Source organism: Danio aesculapii, chromosome 10 (genome assembly GCF_903798145.1).
Source record: "Danio aesculapii chromosome 10, fDanAes4.1, whole genome shotgun sequence".
Taxonomy (NCBI): domain Eukaryota; kingdom Metazoa; phylum Chordata; class Actinopteri; order Cypriniformes; family Danionidae; genus Danio; species Danio aesculapii.
The window spans coordinates 397,645-416,673 of record NC_079444.1 but is presented as its reverse complement, the minus strand read 5'-3'; the positions used below and the strand labels follow the sequence as shown (position 1 = coordinate 416,673).

At 36.2% G+C, this 19,029-nt stretch overlaps 1 protein-coding gene across 2 annotated transcripts; it reads left to right on the top strand.

Annotated features, from left to right (window-relative positions):
* The first annotated feature begins 1,445 nt into the window (after positions 1 to 1,445).
* On the top strand, positions 1,446 to 17,964 carry brap (BRCA1 associated protein). Of its 2 annotated transcripts, none has more exons than XM_056467065.1 (12): positions 1,446 to 1,726; positions 3,952 to 4,113; positions 6,199 to 6,349; positions 7,359 to 7,548; positions 8,704 to 8,817; positions 9,255 to 9,403; positions 12,786 to 12,861; positions 14,018 to 14,156; positions 15,695 to 15,804; positions 16,161 to 16,250; positions 16,343 to 16,446; positions 17,193 to 17,964. In XM_056467065.1, the coding sequence occupies exons 1-12, from the start codon at positions 1,648 to 1,650 to the stop codon at positions 17,560 to 17,562; spliced, it is 1,734 nt and encodes a 577-aa protein (XP_056323040.1). In that variant the 5' UTR covers positions 1,446 to 1,647; the 3' UTR covers positions 17,563 to 17,964. The 2 variants fall into 2 exon arrangements, with proteins under 2 accessions (XP_056323040.1, XP_056323039.1); XM_056467064.1 differs by having other exon boundaries at positions 6,196 to 6,349.
* The last annotated feature ends 1,065 nt before the right edge of the window (positions 17,965 to 19,029 follow it).

Genomic DNA, 19,029 nt, shown 5'->3' with positions numbered 1-19,029 from the left:
ATTGCCTATATTCACTGAGAAATGGAGAGAAATATTCATTTTCAAAATGGCCTGGACTCAATTATGCTGAGCATTGTAAGGAGTTATTCTTAATAACGACTGTATTTTGCACATATACTGTATATTTTGTGCCCGTTAGCTAATGTTAGTTATTTACTATTAACTATAAGAATAAACAACACTTCTACAATAGCTCAATAATAACTAATACATTATTAAAAACTTCAATGTTGTGCTTGCTAACATTATTGAATACACTGGGAGTTATAAGGTACTAACAATGAGAACATTATTTTCATTAATTCTTATGTACCCACATAGCAAAACTTCTCCGCCGCTAGCTCTAGCCCACACGATCAGGTTTTGCTAGGCCCACATGGTGCAGTGAATTACGCTACATGACTGAGCCAAGTCTGGCTTTCAGACAAAGGCCAAACATGGACCACATCTGGGTCAAGTCTCAGCCAAGTTAATAACTCATCACTGGGCCAGATAGGTTGGTGTGTAACGATTGCAATGAAATGGATAAACCCATGAAGCATTGCGCTTTAGACACACTATAGGCATGCTTTTTCTCAAAGCCTGACTGTTAGAATTTTTTTCTTTACTTAAAAACTATTTTAATGTATTTTAAAAGTGGGTCAAACTTACGTGGCCCACATATACATTTTTAACGTCTGGGCCAAACATTACATTTTATATCTGGCCCAAATCTTGTGTGACGTCTTAAAGACCATGCCACCTCTTCCAAACCAGGGCTATGTTCGGCCCACATGCTGTATGCCAGTGCCGGATGAATGCCTGCTGTGCCAGCTTTATGCCAAATCTGGGCCACAATTTTTTGCAACCTGTGAACTGTTGGGGATGTTTTCATCCACTCTGGGGTGATTTTGAGTCTTAATTTGGCCATAACATTCTCTGTGTTTCAGCAAATGGAATGATTTTGGTGACAAATCTTATTTTGACATATTTTGAATAAATGTTTTGCATGTTACTCGGCCTCAGTTTAGACCTAATATTTAATTAGACCTAAATATTTAAAATCAGAGACAACCCTGAGCTTTTCTCCTATAACAAATACCTCAGGATAATGGATAATAATATCAATAATTACTTAATTCGTAATTATTTGCAATAACAATTATGCAAATACGTTCAATTTGTTGTTGCTGCATTTTAATGTATGCTTTATATTTAGATTCCACCTTATATAATTGTAATTTAGCATATTGTTTTCACATTTTAATTTCTTTAAAGTGTACTGGCTTATTTGGCATTAAATATATAGTCTTATTGCTATCATAAAATAAACAATTACTATTAAAATAAGTTTATTTCCTTTATCGCGAACACAACATCATTTGAAAGTCTCTTAATATATCATAAGTCTCATAAATAATCAAAGAGGACTTTTATTTTGAAGTTGTTATTTGTGGCGGAAGCAGCGCAGTTATTTATCTTTCATTCTCAAACGTCACTGCTGTTTTCCTTCTAAAGATAAATAATAATACGTTTATTAATCGTTTATGGCATGTAGTTATGCTACAAGAGCTATAGTAGGGGTCATATCTTTGTTTTGTGTCTACAGGAGCAGTGTTGTGTTGAGTTGTGCTGCTTGTTGTGATATTTTTGTGTACCGCTGAACACATGAGTGTGTCTCTGGTTGTGATCAGACTCGAGCTCGCCGATCAGTCTGATTCTCCGCAGGGTTTTCACTACTGCGCCGGTGAGTTTCACTCCTATACTATTACATAACCGGGAGACTTACTTTGTCTATCATGGTATAATCATGGTACTACATAAAAGCTGATTATCATAATAGTACTGTGGTAAATAGGCCTACTTTGAAATACTTATATTCTCACACTCGTTCGTTTTTGAACATTGACAGCTTGTGACAAATATAATTGCAAATAATACTTTTCTGAAATAATATATTGTGGGAATGTGCGAATATAAAACCAACTGTATCTCATGTACTTTGTTTACCATAATGGAACTATGGTGTAAACGAGCATTACATTACAAACCACAGGAGAGGGACAATTCTCCAGCAGGATAGCGCTCCTTCTCATACTTCAGCCTCCACATCAAAGCTCCTGAAAACAAAGAAGGTCAAGCTGCTCCAGGATTGGCCAGCCCAGTCACCATACATGAACATTATTGAGCATGTCATGGGGTAAGATGAAGGAGGAGGCATTGAAGATGAATGCAAACAATCTAGATGAACTTTGGGAGTCCTGCAAGAAGGCTTTCTTTGCCATTCCAGATGACTTTATTAATCAGTGATTTGACTCATGTCAGAGATGTATGGATGCAGTCCTCCAAGCTCATGATGGAGTCAGACACAATATTCATTCTGTTTCCACTGCAGCATGAGCACATATTCTATACTGGACATTATTGAAGGTTCAGTGAGCAGACTTTAGTCTAAGCAGAGTCAGACCTTACTGTCCTAATCAAATCATTAATAATCAAGCCATAATCATATTTTATTGAGGTAAAATAAGCGTAATCTAGAGGCCTTTACCTTTCATATAAGCCACTTCTGATACCAAATCATCAACTAGAAGTCGAGTTATTATTTGATGTATAGGAGACAAGACTTTTTGTCAGGCATTTATATGTGATTTCAGGTCGAATATTCAAAGTAGCATGGTAAACAATATAGGGAGCCCCTCACAAGTTGTCATTTTTTTAAAGATAAACAAATGTGCGAAGATAAAATCAGCTTTACCTCAATCTACTCTGAAATGGCATGTAAATATATAGTACTAGAAGTGGCCCTAACCATGACTATTTATTCAAATCAAGTGATGATGATGATGATGATAGTAAAAATACATGTTATTGCATTTATTGTTTAAATAATTGTCTATTTAAAATTAAAAATGTAAAAATATATATATATATTATTTTTAAACGTACATGTTTTATATGACACTTCCATGGTATTACCAACTGATTAAATGCACAGAAAGGTTGATATAAAACAATGTAGATAATAGACAATGCTAAAGGAATTATATTACATTATGTATACTTATTAAAATAAGTTAGAATGTAAATCGAGTTATAATGTAAATACAATGAAATTTCCCTAGTCAAATATTAAATTATAAATGTATGTATGTATAAAATTTAGCAATTGATTTATTTTATTTTTGGTGGACTATTTTTGACTAGGAAACGTATAGGTTTTATATATTCTATGCATACATACACATACAGATACTGATTTTTTGCAATTGTATTTCCCCCAAATCACACAGCCCTAGTGGTCATGTCTCTCTCTCTCTTACTCTCTCTCTCTCTCTCTCTCTCTCTCTCTCTCTCTCTCTCTCCAATTAATTAATTAATTAACAAAAAAATCAGCCCACATGAATTATTTCTTTTCCCCAATTTCTGTTTAACAGAATAAAGATTTCTCCAACACATCTCTAATCATAATAGTTTTAATAACTCATCTCTAATAACTGATTTATTTTCTCTTTGTCATGATGACAGTAAATAATATTAGACTAGATATTCTTCAAGACACTTCTATACAGCTTAAAGTGACATTTAAAGGCTTAACTAGGGTAATTAGGCAAGTAAGGATAGTTAGGCAATTCATTGTACAATGGTGATTTGTTCTGTAGACAATTGAAGAGACATATTGCTGAAGGGGGCTAATAATATTGACCTTAAAAAGGGTTTAAAACAATTAAAAACTGCTTTTATTCTAGCTGAAATAAAACAAATGAGACTTTCTCCAGAAGAACAAATATGACTTCCACTGTTAATGTAGCCAAAAAACAGATTTTGTGTTCACATTGCAGTGATGTGTCACAATGAACCGAGAGCATTCAAGCACTGGTTGTGTTGGAGCTCGTTTCTAGAATCCCTTTGAGGCCTTTATGTTGCTGTTTTTCCACTGGTGTCACAGTTTTCCCCTCCTGTGTCCCTCAGTGTCAGAGATGTCTGAGGACGAGATGAAAGAGAAAGCTCTGGGATCTGCCAAAGCCACGCTGGGCGGTAAAACGGACCTGGAGCGAGGAGCGATCCTCCACCAGCACCTAGGCAGCCGCGTCATGAGCGACATGGTGATCGAGACATTTCAGCCCAGCACAGGTTTGCATCGCAAGTAGACACATGCCGATATTCAGTATATAGTGAGGATGAACATGGACAATATTGTTATTCTGGGGACTTCGAAAGGCAGTGAATAATTATTTACTATTGGTTGCAGACTTAATTAGTTAGCTTAAGATATTTTTTAATTATTTAGTCCTCCTGTGAATAATAAAACTTTTTTCGGTAACACTTTATAATAACTACACACTATGAATCATTTATTAAGCATCTAGTGAATTCATTAGTTGTTAAGCATTAACTCTACATTAATAAGCGTTAGTAAGCAGTTTATAACTGCAGCTACAAATGCTGTATTCTTGACTTACAACCACATCTATAATCTGCTTAATGATTATACTTTCATACTTTGTTAATGATTCATGTTTCATTCCTAAATTATTTATTGCATTATTTATAAAACATCTGTATTTAAGAATAGTTGGTGGTTTTTCAGATAATTTAGATTGAGTTAGTAAATGATTAATACACCATTGAAATCAATGAATCTTATTATTCAGACATTTAGTAATGGTCACTATGTATGTTAATAAATGCTTTACTTTTGTGAGCTAATCTAAAGTGAGGACTATTAATGCTTTATAAATCCCTTATAAATGACAATTAAAGACTCGGTATCAGCTGAACAATACTCTTTGCAGTCTGATCTAAAAAGTAAAATTACTGTAAAGTTTAAACAATTGCTGAATAACAGGAGTGTCAAAATACCACACAAAATTGGACAAAACAACAACAATATAATAAATTAACAATATAATAAGATGCAGTGTTTAAACTGTACAGTAATTTTATTTTAGATTAAGGTTCCAGAGATTTATTTTTTATTTGATTCAGTTTCCTTTGTGTATCTTCAAATGAATAGAAATGAGTAAAGTCGTTTATGTTCTTTAATCCTGTTTACAATTTAACCCAAACTTTAATTGTCATTTATAAGGGATTTATAAAGCATTCATTTAGCACTTAAAGCCAAGTACTTAATTAAAGCACTTTAGATTAGGTCACAAAACTATATGAAGTTGACTTAAAGCATTTATTAACATACAAATTAACCATTACTATATGCCTGAATAATAAGATAAATGTTGCTTTTAATAGTTTATTAATCATTTACTAACTCATTCTGAATGATCTTAAAAAACAACCAACTACTCTTAAATACAGATGGTTTATAAATAATGCAATAATTAATTTAGTAATGAAACAAGAATCATTAACAAATTATGGAAGTACAATTATTAAGCAGATTATAAATGTGGTTGTATGTCAAGAATACAGCATTTGTAGCTGCAGTTATAAACTGCTTACTAACGTCTATTAATGTAAAGTTAATGCTTAACAGATAATGAATGAACTATTTGCTAATGCTTAATAAATGGTTGATAGTGTGTAGTTATTATAAAGCGTTACCCTTATTCTAATTTTTTTAAGTGATATTCAATGGAACAAAATAATTTCACAGTATTTTGGGATTTTATATATATATATATATATATATATATATATATATATTTTTTTTTTTTTTTTTAAATCTACTTTGTTTTATTTTGGCTATAATAAAATAATTGTTTTTTAAATTTAAAAACATTTTAAGGTAAATTTTTTCAATTGCCTACAGAAAAATAACTGTGTTATACAATGACTTGCCTGATTACCCTAACTTGCCTAAGATAATTTTCAAAATACTAGTATTCAGCTTAAAGTGACATTTAAAGGCTTAACTAGGTTAATTAGGCATGTTAGGGTAATTAGGCAAGTCATTGTATAGTGATGGTTTGCTATTTAGACAATTGAAAACAAAAATATAGCTTAAAGGGGCTAATAATATTGACCTTAAAATGCTTTAAAAAAAACTCAACTGCTTTTATTCTAGCCGAAATAAAACAAATAAGACTTTCTCCAGAAGAAAAAGCATTATAGGAAATACTGTGAAAAATTCCTTGCTCTGTTGAACATCATTTGGGAAATATTTGTAAAAATTCACAGGAGGGCGAATAATTTTGACTTTAACTGTATTTTGAGCCCAGTTGGTCAGTAATGAGGTAAGTGTGTTTTTTTATTCAGAAGCCGAGGAAGGTAAAGAAGGTGACGCCAGCCAGACAGATGCGAACATGACACCAGACTCCCCCTCCAAACAGCTGCCGGATCAGATCTCCTTTTTCAGTGGAAACCCATCGGTGGAGATCGTCCACGGCATCATGCACCTCTACAAAACTAAGTTAGCACCGTCTAGCTGTGCATCTATGCTAATACCCTCTCTTTTTTTTACTAGGTCTGGGTATCGATTCACATGTTCTGATTTGATTTGGTTTCACAAGCTTATGATATAAATCGATTTTTGAATCAATTCTCAATTCGATTCAGTGATTAAACAATAATGCTGTTGATATTTGGGAAAATAAGTAGTGAACACTTTATTACAGGCACTTAAAGAGTTTTGTTTGTCGTAATCTCTGAACATTAAACTGAAACATGACGGGCCTTATCATACACCCAGCACAATAAGGCACAAGTCGTGTTTGGCATGATTTGTTGCTATTTACAGACTAACGCAACTCTAATTTTTAGCCATGTTGTTTAAGTAGTAAATGCGTTTGCGCATTTGTGGACTTATGGGTGTGCCAGACAAGAAAGGAGGTATGTTAAGGCGCATTGTTGTTGTGTTGCTATTTTAAGGATCTGAAATAAACTGCACCATAGACCAAGTAAAAGCTGGTCTAAAGTCCAGCGCAGAGTGCGTTAGTTGTGTGCCTTAAATGCTTACACATTGCTTAATACACACTGGATGTGCAGTAATACACAAATATCTTTACATATAAAAACAAAGGATTAAAATTTTCTACATAAATATAAACACCACTGCCTCCATGCCTTCTTCACCTCTTTTTTCACTTTATTCATGACAATCTGCATTTGCATAATGTCATTATTATTATTATTTATTGGCATATTTATAATTGTTTTAATAAAAACAAGCTTAGATTTGTCCACCTGTCGGGTTTTGGACCATATGGGAAAATAGGACGTGTGTTTGGAAAACTCAAATTTTTTTACCACACGTCGTTATTATTGCTCTGGAAATCAGAACTGAATTTAGAAATAGTTTTGAAACAAATCTGTGCACTTAACAAGCTAAATTAAATATGCAGGCTAATGGATGTCAGTTATCCCCACCATGTTGCATTGTTTGACCTGTTATCTATGCGTTGTGTGATGTCATGTTGCAGTAAGATGACATCACTAACAGAGGATGTAAGGCGCAGTGCAATGCTGTGCATCCTCACAGTACCCACCACCATGACCAGCCATGACCTCATGAAGTTCGTGGCTCCCTACAACGATGTCATGGAGCACATGAAGATTATCCGGGACTCCACGCCAAACCAGTACATGGTGCTGGTCAAGTTCAGGAGTCAGGTGAGTTAGCTATGTTAGGATTTTTGACATGTGCACACTGTATGAATAGGAGTGTCCCCCCTGCTTCCAGATATTATTCTCCTATCATTGCTTATTGTCTTTGCTTTAAAGAGCAGACTAGGAATTAATTAAGATACAACGTGCATGTAATGCTGCTTATGCTCATCAGGCAGTAAAATGACATATTCCCATTGCTAAAACATCCAGTCTGTGTCTGAGAGAATGATGTGAGGACTGATGGGTTGTTGGAAATGGAGAATTGTAGATGACCAGGACCACTTCATTCTACAAAAACAACAGCTTGTTCCACACGTCATGTTATGAAATGTTTACATCAGGGGTCACCAAACTTGTTCCTGGAGGGCCGGTGTCCTGCAGATTTTAGCTCCAATCTTAATCTAACACACCTGAACAAGCTAATCAAGGTCTTACTAGGTGTACTTGAAACACCCAGGAAGGTGTGTTGAGGCAAGTTGGACCTAAACCCTGCAGGGACACCAGCCCTCCTGGACAGAGATCGATGACCCCTGGTTTACGTCGTTGCATGGTCCATGTCCTCTCAGTGGGATTAGAAATGTTCAGTTTAAGAAAAAGGTCTCTCGTAATTCTGGTCAAATTCTTGTCCGGTCAGAAAAGCATTGCAATAGTCCAGCTGAGAAATAACAAAGGATTCAAAATAAAGACTGGACTAAAGCAATGCTCAACTGGCTGGATTTTAATCAAACCTCAACAAATTGTTTAAAATGCTGCTGCATGACTGGTCTTCAATGAGCCCAAGAGAGCCCCCATCACACCTCTCTTTATCTCGCCGGTTGCAACCCTCATCAGGTTAAAGGCAATGATGCTTGCTTACAGATCAGCCATAGTACCTGCACACTCCCACCTCCACATGCTCTTACAAGTCTATAAATGAGCACTACCTCATGGTATTAAAACCAATATGCGGAAAATCACTTTCCAGCACCTTCTCACTCACTGTTTCTTACTGGTGGCCAACGCCATCCCAAAAGCTGACAATATTCAAGAGACTTCTCTTACTTTCTTGCAATGTAAACAGTGCATATCAATATAAGCAGCGCTCATTCCTTTGGGTGACAGGAGAACTCCCCATCCCCTTGCCATTTTGAAATTAAATTGTGTTTTTCAATTGGTTAGGCTGATGCCGACAGCTTCTACACAACGTGCAACGGGCGTCAGTTCAACTCCATTGAGGATGCCGTCTGCCAGTTAGTCTATGTGGAGAGAGCGGAAGTCATCAAATCTGAAGAGGTAAGGCTTTGCTACATGCTAGGGATGTACATTAAAGTACTTTATAGTTACGTTTGTCTAAATCAGGAGTGGGCAGTTGATTTCCCCACTTTAGAAATGGAGGCGGTTTCAGAGGGCCAGACCAATACAGTTAACACAGTGCTCCCCAAAATATGATGCTTTACAGAAAAAAGCATGTGATGCATTATATTGAGCTTATAAAATGCAGAGCACACAATTGCATCACTATTTAATGACCATTCATACAAAATGAGTTTCAGAAATGATTAACCTTTTGTTGTTGTTGTTGATTAGCTATTTCTGTCTAAAACAGAAGCAAGCGCACAACAACGCACACAAACAAACACACCATGTTTCTAGCACCGATTTACATGTATAACAATAGCCTCAGTGTTCTGGAATGTTCTGAATGATCTGAAACTCTGCATTATAAACAGGGGGCCAGTTTACCTGTGATGGATCTGACGGAGCTGCCCAAGTGTACCGTGTGTTTGGAGCGCATGGACGAGTCCGTCAACGGCGTGTTGACCACTTTATGCAACCACAGCTTCCACAGCCAGTGTCTGCAGAGATGGGAAGATGCATCGTGAGTGCTGTCATTCACAACCAAAGCATTTAGAATCAACATGGAGTCTATATATATGTTTAAGATATTTGTAACTATTAAAGTTGATTCAAGTTTAATCTATATATATTTTTAACCACTAGCTGCATTATTTAATTAATTTTTTTTACAGAATTTTACCTTTATAACTTCAAAAGAGTGCCCTGATCACATACTGTGGAGTAGATTAATGAAAATGGTCATATTTTACAGAAGACCCTCTAAATTTTAAGATGCATGTAAAACATTCCATATTTATTATAGTTTTTTAAATATAATTATCTGATAAACAGATAAAGAGTCAGATTTTGTAACTTTTTTTCCCAGATTATATAATTTATAGACTACATTTAATATAATAATTATTTATTATCTATAATTATTATATATATTAATTATAATAATCTAGAATTTCCTAATACATTTATTTGGTTTCATTTTATTTCACCTGGTAGCAGTAAAATGAGGAAAAACTAATTCTTTTGCTATCTTATATGGACTAAAAGTCATAAAGATTTAAGACAAAGTATTTTTAATGCATTGAATTAATTATTTTATAGTTAAAATACATTTAATTATTATTAACAATAGTTAAATATACAGCAGGGAAAATAAGTATTGAACACGTCACCATTTTTCTCATAAAACATTTATAAAGGTGCTTTTGACTTGAAATTTTCACTGGATGTTGATAACAACCAAAGAAATCCATATATGCAAAACTAATAAAGTTACGAAGTTCTGTGTAATAAAATTAAATGACACAAGGAAATTGAACACATGAAGAATGGAAAGTGTAGAAAGGCATGGAAAGTCCAGACAGCAGCTGTAATCTCTCAGTTGTTCTTCAGCAACCCTCTGCTCTTCCTCAGTGTAAATGAATATCAGCCGCTTCAGTCCAACATCTACATTAGCAAGAGGATGAAGATGAAACCAGGGTGGACATTTCAGCAAGACAATGATCCAAAACACAGCCAAGGAGACTCTCAAATGCTTTCAGAGAAAGAAAATCAAGCTGTAAAATGGCCCAGCCAATCACCTGAGCTGAATCCAATAGAAAATACAAATTAATGCTTGATAGTCGAGACCAATCAAGATTTTGACATTCTGTTAAAGTCTGCGAAAAACTCACACCTGAGCAATGCATGTGAATTCATTCTCCATATGAGAGGCGTCTTTAAGCTGCCATCACCAAAAAAGCCTTTCATAATAAAGTGTTAAATGCATTTCAGTAGTTCAGTACTGTCTCCTTCTGTATTGTTTGGGTTTTTACCAAAATCTGCTTCAATTCCATGTCAACAGCTCCTTTAGGAGTATTATTTCCAGGAAAAAGCATGACGTGTTCAATACTTATGTCCCCCACTGTACACTTATGGTAACATTAGGAAGTATGTTTTCAGTTTGCTTTGTTCATGCCTGATGTATTTGATCCACACCCTTCTCATCACGTCACATTCCTCTCCCATGACGCATCAGTGCATGCACAATATTTTGCTCTCATCTGTTATTTTTGCGCGTCACTTTCAACCTTTCCATCATAATGCTTCATTGGCATGTGATAAAGGTTTGCTGGGCTGTTCTGTGTTCTCAGTCTTGTGTTTGCGTGGAGTTGTCATAGTCGACCTCTGACCTGTGAGATGAACATCACAGTGTCACATTTCATGCGCACAATAGGAGTGCAAAACCACTGGCGTTGGGAGGATTGGGATTGGTTTCAGCTGATGATCAAATGTTACGCAGGTCAATTGTTAAATGCGTACAAAGCGTTCACCTCTGATTGATATGAGGGGGGAAATTATAAAGGGCAGGATTTGTGTCATCAGTATTAGATTGGACATGGAAAAAGTCATGATGTAATATTTCATGAAAACTGGAACTGAAAAATTCCATCTGTACTATTTAATTTTGTACTAATAAAAAGGCCATTAAAACTGGCCATCTGTGTTCTGTTTTCGAGATCTTTGATTAGTGTAAAGGTCCTGCTTGTTTGTTATTGTAAGAATTATATTGAATTATTTATACACTTGTTTTTTAGTGCGTTTTTGTTTTGTTTCTACATTTGTTTATTAAATTTTGTTATGATTATTAACCTTCTGTCACTCTGGCATTATATTGTTTGTTTTATTGTCACTGCAGTTTTTCCGTATTTTGTCATTGATGTTTTATTAGAATTTTTCTCCATTTATTTCTGCTTTTGAATTGCATAATGGGATCTTGATCTTTCTTCCAACCTTTTTTAAACAGTTAAAAAAAGTGACTTTTATTAATATTTTTTATAGTTTAAAGTGAAATATTTCTGGGTTGATGTTGTATATTGCACTACAAAAACCTTGTAATAAAGTGCCAGTAAATTCCCTGTTATTTTACTTATTTCTCTAGATATTATTTCTTATGCATTATATTATTTTATTTATTTAATATAATTTTTTTATTAATAACTACAAAAATGCCAATAAAAGTCACTTTGTTAAACCGTAGAGTTTTCAGCTAGAGGTCTGCGCTGGATTGTTTTTACAGTCTCGCTCCCGCCAGGTTTTATTCCGCACCCGACTCCTCCCGCTGTAAATTCAGCCTTTGTTCACCCCTGCAACCCAACCGTTCTCACTAAATTTAGATCTGTTTTTTAAAATCTCACATAAATGTGGTACTACCAAAAGAGAGCGATAACAGATAAAACTGTAGCTTGTGTAAGGATTGTAGGTTAAATGTCAATTTTGTTTGCCCATTTGTAATGAGACATGAGTGCTGCCTTAAAGCTGAGGTTCTGGTCTCCTGAAGCTGGTCGCACACCAGATGTGCCGTGTGTATGACCGTTGGAAGTAACATTTGCATATTTTCATTTTGATTTAAAATGAAACTATTCATATGGCGCTCTGTGGCGCGGCAGAAATATGAACAGTGTGAACAGCTGCCGACTTGCAGCACTGGTGTCAACTTATCCAGCTTATGTTTTACGCAGTGAATGCCCTTCTAGCCGCAACCCATCACTGGGAAACATCCATGCACACTCATTCACACACATACACAATGGAGAATTTCAGCTTGCCCGCGTCACATATACCCTTAATGTCATTTTAAGCTGAATACTAGTATCTTGAAAAATATCCAGTCAAGTATTATGTGCTGTCATCATGGCGAAGATAAAAGAAATCAGTTATTAGAAATGAGTCCTGTCTATTTTATTGTTTAAAACGTTTAGAATAAATATTCTCTTCATTAAACAGCACTTGAGAAATTCAGCATCCAATATCCAACAATATTAAATGGCCCGCATTAACACCACAGACATCATGAAGAAATAATTGTCTTTTAGATATGATATTGTCTTGAATATCTCTAATAGTGTGCTTCTCTTCTCCCTCAGGTGTCCTGTGTGCAGATACTGTCAAACTCCTGAACCCGTCGAGGAAAACAAGTGTTTCGAGTGTGGCGTTCAGGAGGTAACGGACCTTTCAGATGTCTCATTTACAGCTATAATAGATGAATCATTACTGTAGATTAATAGTTATTGGCCAGTCACTTACAGTTAAAGTCAAAATTATTCGCCCTCCTGTGAATTATTACAAGTATTTCCCAAATGATGTTTAACAGAGCAAGGAATTTTTCACAGTATTTACTATAATATTTTTTCTAAATCAGAATTTCTCCACCTAAGAAAATTTGTTTGACTCGTCCGTCCCCAACGTTAATTTTAATATTATTTTTTTTATAATTCAATTTTTTTTATTTTCTTCAATGATTTAACAGTACAATCAGTTTACAAATTTTTACCTCCTTTTAACACCCCCTTTTTCCCTCCCCCTCCCAACACCGGCAGTGGGTGTCATTAGATGTTGCTATCATAAGTAAATACAGATACATAATATAAGACTCAATAAATAAATAAAAAACACACACACACATACAGAACATAATAATATAAAGAATAAATAAATAAAAAATAAGACATTTCATAAAATAATATCAAAAAAGAATAATAATACATAAATCAAATATAATAATTACACTTTTACCATGCGTCTCACCACAGTGACCTTATTCATTCTCCAAAAATGCCAAATAATTTCCCCATCTTCTCTGATAAACATCTAATTTATCTAGTAATCTATATGTAATTTTTTCATGTGCTGCCACCTTCCCCGATTCTGGAACCCATTCTTGAAATAATGGTGGACCTGCTGAACTCCATCCCCTCATAATGATCTGTCTTCCAATCATAATACTTATTTGAATCCACGCAGACATCTTCACACCAGATCCCAGCACGAACGGATCTCCCAGTACAAATATGTTAGGACAAAACGAAAAGCAGCATCCAGAAACATCCTGAATGTAATTATGCACTTTAAACCCAGTTTAGAACAGGACCACGGGGCATGCATCAAGTCTCCTTCTTCACTTTCACATCTCCAGCATTCGTTAATTTATTTGATTTAATTTAGTTTATAGTTTATTATTAACTTCCTTAACTTATTAATTTGGCTCGATTACTGTAGTGGACTTCCTGTTGCAGCACATTCAGAATGTTTAGCTGCTGTAGTCTCGCATCTGCAAATGTGTTTATTTATTATTAATTATTAATATTTGTTCTTTTAGAATCTGTGGATCTGTCTCATCTGCGGTCACATCGGCTGCGGACGTTACGTCAGTCGTCATGCTTACAAGCACTTTGAGGAAACACAGCACACTTACGCCATGCAGCTGACCAATCACAGGGTCTGGGACTATGCTGGAGGTGTGTGACATCACAGTGCGCTAGTTGGGATGATGAAATGTGACCATAAATAATATTGCATTCAATTCATTGCGGTAATGTCCGTTCTGATATAATAATAGCTGTGATTTGAATTGTAAGTATCGTTTCAGAGAAAAATTTACATTGTTGTTTAGTTTTCAATATTCAAGATTTCAATATTTAAAATGATGCTGTTTAAAAGTAATACACTATTTAGACATGATTTAATGTAGTTCATAATGTAGTAAAATACATTTATTTTGAGGAAATTACCATGATTTTTTTAAAGAGTTTTTGTGGTATATACATATATATATTCATCTGGCACTTTATTAGGTACACCTTACTAGTACCTGGTTGGACCCCGTTTTCCCCTTCAGAACTGCCTTAATCTTTCGTGGCAAAGATTCAACAAGGTGCTGGAAATATTCCCCAGAGATTTTGCTCCATATTGACATGATAGCATCACACAGTTGCTACAGATTTGTCGGCTGCACATCCATGATGCTCCATGATCTGCCTTTCCACCACATCACAAATGTGCTCTATTGGATTGAGCTCTGGTGACTGTGGAGGCCATTTGAGTACAGTGAACTCATTATCATGTTCAAGAAACCAGTCTGAGATGATTCACGCTTTATGACATGGTGCGTTATCCTGCTGGAAGTAGCCATCAGAAGATGGAGACACTGTGCTCATAAAGGGATGGACAGCAACAATACTGTGGCGTTGACATGATGCTCAATTGGTACTAATGGGCCCAAAGTACGCAAAAAAATTATCCCCCACACCATTACACCACCATTAGCCTGAACCGTTGATACAAGACAGGACGGATCCATGCTTTCATGGTGTTGAGCCATCTGGCACCAACAACCATGCCACGTTCAGTCACTTAAATCTCCTTTCTTCCCCATCCTGATGCTCGGTTTGATCTGCAGCAGATCGTCTTGACCATGTCTACATGCCTAAATGCATTGAGTTGCTGCTATGTGATTGGCTGATTTGCGTTAACAAGCAGTTGGACAGGTGTACCTAATAAAGTGGCCAGTATGTGTGTGTGTGTGTGTGTATATATATTATTTTAAAAATAATTATAGAAAATGTAATACATTTTTGTTTTTTAAATATTTGATATTTAGTACAATATTTTAGTTACATGTGCAATTAAGATTTAATCATTTAAAATGACAATTTATGAAAGTTTATTTTATTTACATTTGCTAAACGTTTTTGTAACTTAAATATTATATATATATATATACACACACACACAGTATAACTATATATATATATATACTTCAATAATATTAATATTAACAGTAAATATTGTAGTGAATATTGTTTTAGGGAAATTTACCTTAATATTTTTGATATTTCAGGTTTTTAAATGCTGTTTTTATACGTACAGTACGCTGATCCACTGTTTACTTTACTCATTAATGGTTGCTTTCATTTGAAATGTGCAGATTAAATCATTTTAATGTGATTTTCTCATGTGTCCACAAAGGTTTCTGAACATTGTCTCTGTCTTTCAGATAACTACGTTCATCGGCTTGTTGCTAGTAAAACGGACGGGAAGATGGTGCAGTACGAGTGTGAGGGAGACACGTGTCAGGATGAGAAGATTGATGCGCTGCAGCTTGAGGTGTGTGTGTGTGTGTGTATGTGTGTGTCTTTGTACATTTGTGTTGTGTTCTTGTGTCTCTGTGTGTATGTGTGCGTGTATCATGTGACTGTTTCTCTGTTCATGTGTGTTTTTGTGTCTGTGTGTGAGTGCGTGCATGTTCGTTTGTATGTTTCTGTGGGAGTGTGTATTTGTGCACGTGTGTGTGTTTGTGTGTATGTGTCTGTGTAGGCATGTGTCATAGGATGTATGTGAGTTTGTGCGAGTGTGAATGTAAATGTGTGTGCCTGTGCATCTGTGTGTGTGATAGTGTAAACTGTATTGTGTTAGACACTCTTCGCTCATAGTTGAACACTTGTGTATTTGTTTATCTCCAGTATTCGTATTTATTAACGAGTCAGCTGGAGTCTCAGCGCATTTACTGGGAGAATAAAATCGTTCATCTGGAAAAAGACACAGCAGAAGAGGTGAGAACAGATCCGTAACGCATTACGATGATCATAATAATCAGTGTGAAGTCAAACGGACAGCAGTGAAGCCGCTTCTCTTTGTGTTTTAGATCAATAACATGAAGGCCAAATTCAAGGAGACCATCGACAAGTGTGACAGTCTGGAGCGCAAGCTCAACGAACTCACCAAAGACAAACAATCCATCGACAAGAAGTAACACACACTTTCAACTTCATTCTCTTTACAGCCGCTCTAAAAGTACAAGACTTTCTAAATTAAATTGACAGGTTTAGTTTTACGTTATATAGCTCTCTATCAATATTTATTGCTGAAAATTCAGATTAGAATTTGAAATGTCAAATATAATGCATAAATAATATAATATAATTGTTTTGTTTTGTTTTATCATTCTATCATCATTTATCGATTTGTTTCTTCTGTAGAACACAAAAGAAGATATTTTGAAAAATGTTGGAAACCTGTAACCATTGACTTCCATTACTATGGAAGATGGTCAAATATCTTCTATTGTGTTATACAGAAGAAAGAAAATCATTAAAGTTTAAGAGTAAATAGTGAGCAGGTTAATTTTTGAGTGAACTATCCCTTTAAATCTTTTTAAAGATTAAAACATTCAAGCAGAGCATCTCTCTTTTCACGGTGTGGAGCTGAAATCGGTCGCCATGACCGTGTGTCTCTCCGGAGAACACGCCACATCAATGCTGACCTGTTTGGAGCTATTCAGCAAGAAAACAGTGGTCCTACTAAACTATTTCAGAGGCTCCTGGGGCATATGTTATCCACAGCCACTGTCACGCCACCAGGACTTTTGCAAATAAGACCGCTTCAGCATTGATCAAGTATAAATGTAGTGGGTGCATTATTTAAACCAAAGGCATAATTCATTTAAACGCTGCTCGTGCTGCAATGCAATATTTCTATTGTGCTGTTTTCTGCAGATGTTCCCAGCTGAATAATAAAGTGTCGAAGCTCAGTCAGGAGCTGCGGGAGGAGCAGGAGATGAACCGATGCCTGCGAGCCAATCAGACGCAGCTCCAGGCGCAGCTGCAGGAGGAGGAGAGGCGGGTCCAGGACACGGCAGCCAATAAAGACGGCCAGATCGCGGAGCTCCAGGAGCAGCTGAGAGATGTGATGTTTTACCTGGAGACGCAGCAGCAGATCGACCGCATGCCAGCAGACACGCGGCAGGAGATCCAGGAGGGCCAGATCAACATCGCCTCGGCCCCTGCAGCTCCACAGCCCGGACCCTCAGCACACGGATCCGGAAAACTGACCGGACGGAAAGGACGATCCAAAAGGGGAAAGTAGCTGCAGTAACGACAAAAAAACATTGAGTGTTGGCAGAAATATTGCACAGGCTGCTTTTTGTGTTCATTTTCCCATATATAGTTATTATTTGTTCACTAATATCTCACACAAAGACAGCAGTCCAAATTAGAAATGTAGCCGCATCTGTTTCATATGAAAACATCGAGCTGTTCTTGTTGCTGACATTATTTTCGCATTGTTTTAGTGTAATAAAGCGATGCGACAAATTTATTACTGTTCATTACTGTTTGTTCTCTACTACAAAGACAGCAGTCCTGATTAGAAATGTAGTTCCAGTTGTTTTATATGAAAACAAAGAGCAGAACTGTATTTTCGCATCGGTTTAGTGTACTTGCATGTAGGATGAAACCTGCAAAAACAATAAATAAATACGCAAATAAATTAATTTAGTAATCCACAGATTCCTGCATATGTAAAACAATGCATAATTTATACGCAAATAAATACAAACACAAATGTATTACTACTTGTTAACTAATATCTCACACGAAGACAGCAGTCCTGATTTGAAATGGAGCTCCATCTGTTTCATCAACACAATCACTGTAACAATTCGTAACTTTTTGATTTAGTGGCTAATTCGTAGCTAATTCGAGTTTGTACGATCTAATTCGTACATTTTCGTACGATTTGCTCATCCCTCAATGACGGTTGGGTTTAGGGGTGGGGTTAGGTGCCACGCCTCCTTTTTAAAATCGTACAATTTCATACAACTGAACTCTTACGAATTCGCACAAATTAGCCACTAAACTGACAAAACCTAAAATACTTATGTTTTCTGGTGAGATCAGGCTGGTTTCATATGAAAACAAAGCACAGAATTTTATTTTCGCATAGTTTTAAGAGGGTCACACACCAGAAGTGCAGCGTCGCGCCACGCAGGGCCATGCATTTCAGAATTCTAAACATAGGTTTCTATCAAGGTACACACACCGTTGGCGGCTGTCTGTGGCGCCTAGCCACGACTAAGGACACTGTTCACTGTCCACAGAGCGCCATCTGAATAGTTTCATTTATATAGCATGCGTATGTGCGCGTCTGGTGTGCGATACTTTAAAATGTCATGTGCGTGCCGTGTTGTACCGCTGAGCGGCGCATCCGGTAAGTGACGCCCTTTAGTGTACTAAAAGCAATGCAGCATAAATTTATTGCTCTTTATTTCTGTTTGTTCGCTTATCTCAAGACCCTGCTGGAAAATCCAGCTTAAACCAGCCTAGGCTGGTTGGTTGGTTTAAGAGGGGTTTTGGCCATTTCCAGGCTGGTTTCCAGTCATTTCCAGCCTGGTCTTAGCTGGTCAGGCTGGAAAATGACCAGCTAAATCCAGCTAAAACCAGCTTGACCAGCCTGGTTTAAGCTGGACATAGCTGGTTTTGGCTGGGCTCTCAGCCTGGCTAGGTTGGTCAAGCTGGTTTTAGCTGGTCATCTCCATCCAATCAGAGTGATCCT

Bases quoted from the DNA above. Each gene is read 5' to 3' on its own strand.
- brap (XM_056467064.1), top strand. From the start codon at position 1,648: ATGAGTGTGTCTCTGGTTGTGATCAGACTCGAGCTCGCCGATCAGTCT. The intron at 1,727-3,951 runs GTGAGTTTCACT...TGTGTCCCTCAG, and splicing joins GGGTTTTCACTACTGCGCCG to TGTCAGAGATGTCTGAGGAC. The intron at 15,805-16,160 runs GTGTGTGTGTGT...GTTTATCTCCAG, and splicing joins TTGATGCGCTGCAGCTTGAG to TATTCGTATTTATTAACGAG.